The sequence below is a fragment of the Oncorhynchus keta genome, unplaced genomic scaffold, assembly GCF_023373465.1.
Source record: "Oncorhynchus keta strain PuntledgeMale-10-30-2019 unplaced genomic scaffold, Oket_V2 Un_contig_1846_pilon_pilon, whole genome shotgun sequence".
Taxonomy (NCBI): Eukaryota; Metazoa; Chordata; class Actinopteri; order Salmoniformes; family Salmonidae; genus Oncorhynchus; species Oncorhynchus keta.
The window spans coordinates 232,146-244,681 of NW_026280936.1; the positions used below are offsets into that span (position 1 = coordinate 232,146).

A 12,536-nucleotide genomic window follows, 5' to 3' on the forward strand; every position below is an offset into this window, starting at 1 on the left:
TGTCCATCAGTTTTACTAGTCACTCTCATGAAGATTTACAGCCTTCATGTTTAACTACGTGTCAATCCTTAGAAGGCTTTGTTGATGAGTTTTTCTGAAATCTTTTACTACATCTCAGTATGTGAAAGATATATACTGGGTGTCTTTTTAAAGTTTGCATTTGAAGGTCAACTTTACTCAGTGAGGCCAGTTGAGTAGTGAATGATTGTGTCAATGAGTGAGAGCTGGAAAGACTGCTGTCTCACACACAACTGACAAATCAATATATCCCTCTGCTATGCTGCACTGTGTTTGCACTATGAAGGCCGTCCAGTCCTTGAACTAAGGGCAACAATTTTGCATCAGTGCATTGAAACATGAAATGTGGGGGAGGAATGCAAGCAATATTTGGTCATTTGTTGTCAGATGAATCCCCAGTATGATGTGTTACTGATGATGCAGTGGAAAGACTGATGGTGACTTGGCTGTCTTTCTCTGGTGTGAACTGTTTAACAATGCATGAACACTGGGAGATGGTAAAATCCCCGTTGCATAAATGTGCTTTTAGTCGCCAAGCCGCCGGTTGTATTAATACATCTATGCTGTCTCCTACTAGTAGGATTCATCTCTGTGTCTTTAATACATCTATGCTGTCTCCTACTAGTAGGATTCATCTCTGTATCTTTAATACATCTATGCTGTCTCCTACTAGTAGGATTCATCTCTGTATCTTTAATACATCTATGCTGTCTCCTACTAGTAGGATTCATCTCTGTATCTTTAATACATCTATGCTGTCTCCTCTAGTAGGATTCATCTCTGTATCTTTAATACATCTATGCTGTCTCCTACTAGTAGGATTCATCTCTGTGTCTTTAATACATCTATGCTGTCTCCTACTAGTAGGATTCATCTCTGTATCTTTAATACATCTATGCTGTCTCCTACTAGTAGGATTCATCTCTGTATCTTTAATACATCTATGCTGTCTCCTACTAGTAGGATTCATCTCTGTATCTTTAATACATCTATGCTGTCTCCTACTAGTAGGATTCATCTCTGTGTCTTTTATTGTCTTTCTAATAAAAGTCTGCGTTTTGTATTATAGACATAATATCATACAACACCCTGCAACAACAACCAAACTACACCCTTGAGAAAAGAGAAGTGCAGTAAAGCTTTTAATATGTGGCTAGGATGTTATTCCCACTAGCTTAAGTATAATCAAGCCATGTTTTTCCCCACTCTGGGTCCTTAATGATGCACGGTTGAGGTTTTAGACAGAACAATGGATAAAAAGACTGTGTTGTCTAACAACATCATCTGTATGTTTACTATTTAAACTAAAGCCTTGGGGTTTTCCCCACTTTGTCATTATCCTGGTGCTTGATACTAATGTTGCCATGGTTGAGGTTTGTTAACTCAACGATGCATGGAAAGGCTGGCCATACTGTGCAGACATTCTCACTGTGTTTGTTATCAAGACTATAGCCTTGTTTTTTCACACTGATTTATATACAACTCTGTCTAAAGTACCAGAAGAATGACAGGTTAATGATTGAGGTTAACTTAACGATGCATGAAATGTATGACTTAACTATGCGGTCGGTCTCAACAATAATAGTATGTTTGCTATTTAAACTACATTTACATTTACATTTACATTTAAGTCATTTAGCAGACGCTCTTATCCAGAGCGACTTACAAATTGGTGCATTCACCTTATGACATCCAGTGGAACAGCCACTTTACAATAGTGCATCTAAATCTTTTAAGGGGGGGTGAGAAGGATTACTTTATCCTATCCTAGGTATTCCTTAAAGAGGTGGGGTTTCAGGTGTCTCCGGAAGGTGGTGATTGACTCCGCTGTCCTGGTGTCGTGAGGGAGTGTGTTCCACCATTGGGGAGCCAGAGCAGCGAACAGTTTTGACTGGGCTGAGCGGGAACTGTACTTCCTCAGTGGTAGGGAGGCGAGCAGGCCAGAGGTGGATGAACGCAGTGCCCTTGTTTGGGTGTAGGGCCTGATCAGAGCCTGGAGGTACTGAGGTGCCGTTCCCCTCACAGCTCCGTAGGCAAGCACCATGGTCTTGTAGCGGATGCGAGCTTCAACTGGAAGCCAGTGGAGAGAGCGGAGGAGCGGGGTGACGTGAGAGAACTTGGGAAGGTTGAACACCAGACGAGCTGCGGCGTTCTGGATGAGTTGTAGGGGTTTAGACTCACTAGTGCAGGGCTCTCCAACCCTGTTCCTGGAGAGCTAGCGTCCTGTAGGTTTTCACTCTAACTCCGTTCCTGGAGAGCTAGCGTCCTGTAGGTTTTCACTCCAACCCTGTACCTGGAGAGCTAGCGTCCTGTAGGTTTTCTCTCCAACCCCGTTCCTGGAGAGCTAGCGTCCTGTAGGTTTTCACTCCAACCCCGTTCCTGGAAAGCTAGCGTCCTGTAGGTTTTCACTCCAACCCCGTTCCTGGAGAGCTAGCGTCCTGTAGGTTTTCTCTCCAACCCCGTTCCTGGAGAGCTAGCGTCCTGTAGGTTTTCACTCCAACCCCGTTCCTGGAGAGCTAGCGTCCTGTAGGTTTTCACTCCAACCCCGTTCCTGGAGAGCTAGCATCCTGTAGGTTTTCACGCCAACCCTAATCTAGCGCAATTGATTCTAATAATAATTAGCTTGTTGATAAACTGAGTCAGGTTAGTTACAACTGGGGTGGGAGTGAAAACCTACAGGAGGGTAACTCTCCAGGCGCAGGGTCGGAGAGCCCTGCATTAGAGCATTCACTGTGTGGACCCAGTGGTGCCTACAGTGTGTTAGCCACCTGTAACAAATCAAATCAAATGTATTTATATAGCCCTTCGTACATCAGCTGATATCTCAAAGTGCTGTACAGAAACCCAGCCTAAAACCCCAAACAGCAAGCAATGCAGGTGTAGAAGCACGGTGGCTAGGAAAAACTCCCTAGAAAGGCCAAAACCTAGGAAGAAACCTAGAGAGGAACCATGCTATGTGGGGTGGCCAGTCCTCTTCTGGGTGTGCCGGGTGGAGATTATAACAGAACATGGCTAAGATGTTCAAATGTTCATAAATGACCAGCATGGTCAATAATAGTAAGGCAGAACAGTTGAAACTGGAGCAGCAGCACGGCCAGGTGGACTGGGGACAGCAAGGAGTCATCATGTCAGGTAGTCCTGGGGCATGATCCTAGGGCTCAGGTCCTCCGAGAGAGAGAGAGAGAAGGAGAGAATTAGAGAACGCACACTTAGATTCACACAGGACACCGAATAGGACAGAAGAAGTACTCCAGATATAACAAACTGACCCTAGCCCCCGACACATAAACTACTGCAGCATAAATACTGGAGGCTGAGACAGGAGGGGTCAGGAGACACTGTGGACCCATCCGAGTAGGACATGGGATTCTCTTATCCTGTTTTTTGTGACATGTCAGACACTTGGCAGCCCTGTAGCCATCTGTAGTCATGAAATGCTGTGGAAGTCATGGCTCACATCAACACCATCATCCCAGACACTCTGGACCCTCTCCAATTCGCGTACTGACCCAACAGATGTTCAGATGACGCAATCTCTATTGCACTCCACACGGCACTCTCCCGCCTGGATAACAGGAACACCTATGTGAGAGTGTTGTTCATTGACGACAGCTCAGCGTTCAACACCATTTAGTGCCCTCCTAGCTCAGGACATTAGGACTGAACACCTCCCTCTGTAACTGGATCGACAGATGTTTACCTTGTCAGCTCGGGGATTCGATCTTGCAACCTTTCGGTTAGTAGTCCAACGCTCTAACCGATCGGCTACCTGCCGCCCCACATACGCCACATACACTGCTGCTGCTGTTTATTATCTGTCCTGTTTCCTAGTCATTTTATCCCTACCTATATGTACATATCTACCTCAAATACCTCGTACCCCTGCACATCAACTCAGTACAGGTACCTCGTGTGTATATAGCCAAGTTATTACCTCGTACCCCTGCACATCAACTCAGTACTGGTACCCTGTGTATATAGCCAAGTTATTACCTCGTACCCCTGCACATCAACTCAGTACTGGTACCCTGTGTATATAGCCAAGTTATTACCTCGTACCCCTGCACATCAACTCAGTACTGGTACCCTGTGTATATAGCCAAGTTATTACCTCGTACCCCTGCACATCAACTCAGTACTGGTACCTCGTGTATATAGTCAAGTTATTACCTCGTACCCCTGCACATCAACTCAGTACTGGTACCTCGTGTATATAGCCAAGTTATTACCTCGTACCCCTGCACATCAACTCAGTACTGGTACCCGTGTATATAGTCAAGTTATTACCTCCTGCACATCAACTCAGTACTGGTAACCAGTATATACTGGTATTACCTGTACCCCTGCACATCAACTCAGTACTGGTACCCCGTGTATATAGTCAGTTATTACCTCGTACCCCTGCACATCAACTCAGTACTGGTACCTCGTGTATGTATATCGTACCTCGTACCCCTGCACATCAACTCAGTACTGGTACCCGTGTATATAGTCGTATCAACTCAGTACTGGTACGTGTATATAGTCCCCCTGCACATCAACTCAGTACTGGTACCTCGTGTATATAGTCATGGTATTACCTCGTACCCCTGCACATCAACTCAGCACTGGTACCTCGTGTATATAGTCAAGTTATTACCTCGTACCCCTGCACATCAACTCAGTACTGGTATATAGTCAAGTCATTACCTCGTACCCCTGCACATCAACTCAGTACTGGTATATAGTCAAGTCATTACCTCGTACCCCTGCACATCAACTCAGTACTGGTATATAGTCAAGTCATTACCTCGTACCCCTGCACATCAACTCATTGTTACTCATTGTGTATTTATTCCTGGTGTTATTATCTTTCTATTTCTCTCTACATTGTTGGGAAGACCTGTCAGTCAGCATTTCACGGTTAGTCTACACCCTGTTGTTTACCATGTGACAAATAACATTTGATTTGATTAGTTTTGTTGGTGCCTTGCCGGCCTACATTACATTTACAGAGAGGCCTGATGATCCATCACCTTACTGGGGGTGTAAACACTGCATTCATCGATGAACTGGCATGTTTTTGTGTGTCGGAGAGAATCCAACGTGTGTGTGTGTCTCTGTGTGTGTGTGTCTCTGTGTGTGTGTGTGTGTGTGTGTGTGTGTGTGTGTGTGTGTGTGTGTGTGTGTGTGTGTGTGTGTGTGTGTGTGTGTGTGTGTGTGTGTGTGTGTGTGTGTGTGTGTGTGTGTGTGTGTGTGTGTGTGTGTGTGTCTCTGTGTGTGAGAGAGCTCCTGTAGTTGTTTGCCATGTTAGCTGTCGCTGGCTCACTCTGTGCTGCACATGTATTCTACTCAGACATGCATTAAACATCACCTTAATATAATAATGAACTTAGCAGACATGCACATTTATCCAAAGACACTTACACACACATTGTAAGAGTTTTCTGACGAAGAAGAGTAGTATGGAGGATCGGAGGACCAAAACGCAGCGTGGTAAGTGTCCATAATGTGTTTTAATAAAGATAATAGAACACTCGAACAAAACAACAAACGATGACGTGAATATACAAAACCGAAAACAGTACCGTGTGGACCAAACACTCACAACCCAAAAGTGAAGGCTACCTATGTATGATTCTCAATCAGGGACAGCAATTGACAGCTGCCTCTGATTGAGAACCATACTAGGCCGAACTCAAAAACCAACATAGCAAACCGGCTGCCCACCCAACTCACGCCCTGACCATACTGAAACAAAGATATAATAACAGAACTAAGGTCAGAACGTGACACACTTACCAGCTGAGCCTCACATGATAAGATGTTCTGAGAGGTAACATTGAGGCTTCAATTATGCCATTTGTCTGAGTAATGGATAGTAAATATACATAGTCATTATAGGATATAATTTATGGATAGTATATATACCTAGTTATTATAGGATATCAATTATGGATTGTAAATATACATGGTTATTATAGGATATCATTTATGGATAGTAAATATACATGGTTATTATAGGATATCATTTATGGATAGTAAATATACATGGTTATTATAGGATATCAATTATGGATTGTAAATATACATAGTTATTATAGGATATCAATTATGGATAGTAAATATACATGGTTATTATAGGATATCATTTATGGATTGTAAATATACATGGTTATTATAGGATATCAATTATGGATTGTAAATATTAATGGTTATTATAGGATATCAATTATGGATTGTAAATAATAGTTATTATAGGATATCAATTATGGATTGTAAATATACATAGTCATTATAGGATATAATTTATGGATAGTATATATACCTAGTTATTATAGGATATCATTTATGGATAGTAAATATAGTAAATATACATGGTTATTATAGGATATATCATTTATGGATTGTAAATATACATAGGTATAATTATAGGATATAATTTATGGATTGTAAATATGCATGGTTATTATATGATATATATGGATAGTAAATATGCATGGTTATTATAGGATATCAATTATGGATTAGTTATTATAGGTAAATATCATATTATGGATGGATTGTAAATATACATGGTTATTATAGGATATCAATTATGGATAGTAAATATACATGGTTATTATAGGATATCAATTATGGATTGTAAATATTCATGGTTATTATAGGATATTTATGGATAGTAAAATATGCATGGTTATCATAGGATATAATTTATGGATAGTAAATAATGGTTATTATAGGATATCATTTATGGATTGTAAATATACCTAGTCATTATAGGATATAATTTATGGATAGTATATATACCTAGTTATTATAGGATATCATTTATGGATTGTAAATATACATGGTTATTATAGGATATCAATTATGGATTGTAAATATACATGGTTATTATAGGATATCATTTATGGATAGTAAATATACATGGTTAATATGGGATATAACTTATGGATAGTAAATATACAGTCATGGCCAAAAGTTGAATGACACAAATATTAATTTTCACAAAGTCTGCTGCCTCAGTTTGTATGATGGCAATTTGCATATACTCCAGAATGTTATGAAGAGTGATCAGATGAATTGCAATTAATTGCAAAATCCCTCTTCGCCATGCAAATGAACTGAATCCCCCAAAAACATTTCCACTGCATTTCAGCCCTGCCACAAAAGGACCAGCTGACACGTCAGTGATTATTTTGTTAATACAGGTGTGAGTGTTGACAAGGCTGGAGATCACTCTGTCATTCTGATTGAGTTCAAATAACAGATTGGAAGCTTCAAAAGGAGGGTGGTGCTTGGAATCATTGTTCTTCCTCTGTCAATCATGGTTACCTGCAAGGAAACACGTGCCGTCATCATTGCTTTGCACATAAAGGGCTTCACAGGCAAGGATATTGCTGCCAGTAAGATTGCACCTAAATCAACCCATTATTGGATCATCAAGAACTTGAAGGAGAGCGGTTCAATTGTTGTGAAGAAGGCTTCAGGGCACCCAAGAAAGTCCAGCAAGTGCCAGGACCGTCTCCTAAAGTTGAGAGAGCTTGCTCCAGAATGGCAGCAGGCAGGTGTGAGTGCATCTGCACGCACAGTGAGGCGAAGACTTTTGGAGGATGGCCTGGTGTCAAGAAGGGCAGCAAAGAAGCCACTTCTCTTCAGGAAAAACATCAGGGACAGACTGAAATTCTGCAAAAGGTACAGGGATTGGACTGCTGAGGACCGGGGTAAAGTCATTTTCTCTGAATCCCCTTATCCAATTGTTTGGAGCTTCCGGAAAAAAGCTTGTCTGGAGAAGACAAGGTGAGCGCTACCTTCAGTCCTGTATCATGCCAACAGTAAAGCATCCTAAGACCATTCATCTGTGGGGTTGCTTCTCAGCCAAGGGGTGGGCTCACTCACAATTTTGCCTAAGAACACAGCCATGAATAAAGAATGGTACCAACACATCCTCAGAGAGCAACTTCTCCCAACCATCCAGGAACAGTTTGGTGACGAACAATGCCTTTTCCAGCATGATGAAGCACCTTGTCATAAGGCAAAAGTGATAACTAAGTGGCTTGGGGAACAAAACATTGACATTTTGGTTCCATGGCCAGGAAACTCCCCAGACCTTAATCCCATTGAGAATTTGTGGTCAATCCTCAAGAGGCGGGTGGACAAACAAAAACCCACAAATTCTGACAAACTCCAAGCATTGATTATGCAAGAATGGGCTGCCATCAGTCAGGATGTGGCCCAGAAGTTAATTGACAGCATGCCAGGGTGGATTTCAGAGGCCTTGAAAAAGAAGGGTCAACACTGCAGATATTGACTCTCTGCATCAACTTCATGTAATTGTCAATAAAAGCCTTTGATACTTATGAAATGCTTGTAATTATACTTCAGTATTCCATAGTAACATCTGACAAAAAATATCTAAAGACACTGAAGCAGCAAATTTTGTGAGAATTTATATTTGTGTCATTCTCAACTTTTGGCCACGACTGTACATAGTTAATATGGGATATAATTTATGGATTGTAAATATATGTAGTTATTATAGGATATTAAGCCATAGTACTGGATGTCAGCACACAGCTCTATAACAGTCCTTTAGGCCAGCCCACACTGGCCTAAAGTTGTGTAATGTCCTCTGTAAATAGGCTAATAGGTTAATCATGCACCATGCAGAACTTATTGAATGTAATAAAACCTGTTTTGGCCTTAATGCTAAACTCTCTCATCAAACTCCCCCTCTCTTCCCTTCTCTCTCTATTCTCCCCCTCTCTTCCCTTCTCTCTCTCTTCTCTCCCTCCCCCTCTCTTCCCCTCTCTCTTCTTCCCCTCTCTTCCCCTCTCTTCCCCCTCTCTCTCTTCCCCCCCTCTCTTCCCTTCTCTCTCTTCTCCCCCTCTCTTCCCTTCTCTCTCTTCTTCCCCTCTCTCTTCTCCCCCTCTCTCTTCCCCTCTCTCTATTTTCTCCCTCTCTTCCCTTCTCTCTCTATTCTCCCCCCTCTCTTCCCCTCTCTCTATTCTTTCCCTCTTCCCCGGTCTCTATTGTCCCCCTCTCTTCTCCCTCGCTCTCCTCCCTCTCTCTTCCCCCATCCCTCCTCCACTGCCACAGATATGTCATTAAGATCCTGCTGAGCCATGCGTTCTTCCAGGAGGAGACTGGTGTGCGTGTGGAGCTAGCCGAGGAGGACGATGGGGAGATGATCGCTATCAAACTGTGGCTGAGGATAGAAGACGTCAAGAAGCTGAAGGGAAAGTACAAGGACAACGAAGCCATCGAGTTCTCCTTCGACCTCAACAAGGACTTCCCCGAAGATGTGGCACAGGAAATGGTACGGTTTATTGTTGGACGGTGGATCGATTGATACCATGTATTTTTGTTATAAGTAATTGATCTGGTGGTTTTAAAAACAGAACTGCAACATCGATGAAAACGGTAGCTGGATAGAGGTGTAGAAGCTCGTCACTGAGAGAGATGTTGTGGCGACTGTCAAAGCAGATGGACTAGTCATGGTTGTTCCTTCTCCTGTCCCAACAGGTCGAGTCTGGCTATGTGTGCGAGGGAGACCACAAGACGATGGCCAAGGCCATCAAAGACCGAGTGTCTCTGATCCAAAAGAAGAGAGAACAGAGGCAGCTGGTCAGAGAGGAGTTGGAGAAGAGGAATCAGAAGCAGCAGTATCCTCTACAGGCAGCAGAGGCCCTCAGATCCCCCAGCAGAGTCAGTTACCCCCCCAGCCCCCTATAGCCCAGACTGAGAAGGAGGACCCAGAGATGGACCAGCAGCAGTACCAACAGGCCAACATCTCCATGACATGTAGGTGGACGAGGCACAGCGTCTCACTCAGAGATGGGATTTATTTACAGTGCATTCGGAAAAGTATTCAGACCCCTTCAGATTTTATTATGTTACAGCCTTAATTTAAAAATGTATTAAATATATAAGAAATCGCATCAATCTACCCGCAATACAGGGTAGCCTAGTGGTTAGAGCGGCAGGGTAGCCTAGTGGTTAGAGCGGCAGCCTAGTGGTTAGAGCGGCAGGGTAGCCTAGTGGTTAGAGCGGCAGGGTAGCCTAGTGGTTAGAGCGGCAGGGTAGCCTAGTGGTTAGAGCGGCAGGGTAGCCTAGTGGTTAGAGCGGCAGGGTAGCCTAGTGGTTAGAGCGGCAGGGTAGCCTAGTGGTTAGAGCGGCAGGGTAGCCTAGTGGTTAGAGCGGCAGGGTAGCCTAGTGGTTAGAGCGGCAGGGTAGCCTAGTGGTTAGAGCGGCAGGGTAGCCTAGCGGTTAGAGCGGCTAGCCTAGTGGTTAGAGCGGCAGGGTAGCCTAGTGGTTAGAGCGGCAGGGTAGCCTAGTGGTTAGAGCGGCAGGGTAGCCTAGTGGTTAGAGCGGCAGGGTAGCCTAGTGGTTAGAGCGGCAGGGTAGCCTAGTGGTTAGAGCGGCAGGGTAGCCTAGTGGTTAGAGCGGCAGGGTAGCCTAGTGGTTAGAGCGGCAGGGTAGCCTAGTGGTTAGAGCGGCAGGGTAGCCTAGTGGTTAGAGCGGCAGGGTAGCCTAGCGGTTAGAGCGGCAGGGTAGCCTAGTGGTTAGAGCGGCAGGGTAGCCTAGTGGTTAGAGCGTTGTACTAGTAACCGGAAGTTTGCAAGTTCAAATCCCCGAGCTGACAAGGTACAAATCTGTCGTTCTGTCCCTGAACAGGCAGTTAACCCACTGTTCCTAGGCCGTCATTGAAAATAAGAATTTGCCCAGTTAAATAAAGGTAAAATAAAAAAATACCCCATAATAACAAAGTGAAAGAGGATTTTATACATTTTTGCTAATTTATTTTAAAAAATATAAACAAAATATTTTTTACATAAGTATTCAGACCCGTTGTTATGAGCTCGGGTGCATCCTGTTTCCATTGATCATCCTTGATGTTTCAACAACTTGATCGGAGTCCACCTGTGGTAAATTCAATTGATTGGACATGACTTGGAAAGGCACACAGCTGTCTATATAACGTCCCACAGTTGACAGTGCATGTCAGAGCAAAAGAAACAGCCATAAGGTCAAAGGAATTGTCCATCGAGCTCTGAGACAGGATTGTGTTGAGGCACAGATCTGGGAAGTGAAGTGGCCTCCATCATTTTTAAATGGAAGAAGTTTGGCACCACCAAGACTAGAGCTGGCCGCCCGTCCAAACTGAGCAATCGGGGGAGAAGGGCCTTGGTCAGGGAGGTGACCAAGAACCCGATGGTCACTCTGACAGGGCTCCAGAGTTCCTCTGTGGAGATGGGAGAACCTTCTAGAAGGACAACCATCTCTGCAGCACTCCACCAATCAGGCCTTTGTGGTTGTGGCCAGACGGAAGCCACTCCTCAGCAAAAGGCACTTGACACCTGCTTGGAGTTTGACAAAAAGGCACCTAAAGGACTCTCAGACAATGAGAAACAAGATTCTCTGGTCTAATGAAACCAAGATTGAACTCTTTGGCCTGAATGCCAAGCGTCAGGTCTGGAGGAAACCAGGCACTGCTCATCACCTGGCCAATACCATCCCTGCGGTGAAGCATAGTGGTGGTAGCATCATGCTGTGGGGATGTTTTTCAGCGGCAGGGACTGAGAGACTAGTCTGGATCAAGGGAAAGATGAACGGAGTGAAGTACAGAGATCCTTGATGAAAACCTGCTCCGGAGCGCTCAAGAACTCAGACTGGGGTGAAGGTTCACCTTCCAACAGGACAACGACCCTAAGCACACAGTCAAGGCAATGCAGGAGTGGCTTCGGGACAAGTCTCAATGTCCTTGGGTGACCCAGCCAGAGCCCAGACTTGAACCCAATCTAACTTCTCTGGAGAGACCTGAAAATAGCTGTGTAGTGACGCTCCCCCTCCAACCTGACAGAGCTTGAGACGATCTGCAGAGAAGAATGGGAGAAACTCCCCAAATGCAGGTGTGCCAATAATGTAGCGTCATACCCAAGAAGACCTGAGGCTGTAATCGCTGCCAAAGGGTCTGGATACTTATGAAATGTGATATTTGTATTTTTTTTTGCTTTGTCACTATGGGGTATTGTGTGTACATTGAGGGGGAAAACATGATTTACTCCATTTTAAAATAAGGCTGTTATGTAAAAAAAATAAACGTGGAAAAATTCTAAGGGTCTGAATACTTTGGGAATGCACTGTAATTCAGAAATACAATGTAGTTGATATTGTATATCTCTCAATGGCTCGCTTGATCTGGATTTCTTGCTCGCTCTCTCTCGCTCTCATTCATATATATAACAGGTGTGTGTGTGTGTTTCCACCTCTCTCTCCCTCCCTCTCCCCTCCTTTCTCATCTGGTCACTGTGTGGGTTCTTGTCTCCTCCACCTACAGCTGACGGAGCGGTGGACAGCGGCCAGGGTTCGTCTGTGTTCTCTGAGTCCCATCTGGGCCAGCTGACCATGTCCTATAGCAACATCCCTGCCACCCAGCAGCAGGGCCAAACCCAGGGCCCCTCCCCCTCCCCCCAGCTGCAGCAACAACAGCAGCAGCTCAATGCCTACCAACAGCAGAACATGGTAAGTGACGA

At 44.1% G+C, this 12,536-nt stretch overlaps 1 protein-coding gene across 1 annotated transcript in view; it reads left to right on the forward strand.

Annotated features, from left to right (window-relative positions):
- Positions 1–12,536, forward strand: part of LOC118379174 (serine/threonine-protein kinase WNK1-like) — a 196,429-nt gene that overhangs the window by 128,316 nt on the left and 55,577 nt on the right. The window contains 4 exon segments of the mRNA XM_052503933.1: positions 9,100–9,319; positions 9,526–9,730; positions 9,733–9,804; positions 12,341–12,525. Of these exon segments, the coding sequence (XP_052359893.1) occupies positions 9,100–9,319; positions 9,526–9,730; positions 9,733–9,804; positions 12,341–12,525 (682 nt within the window).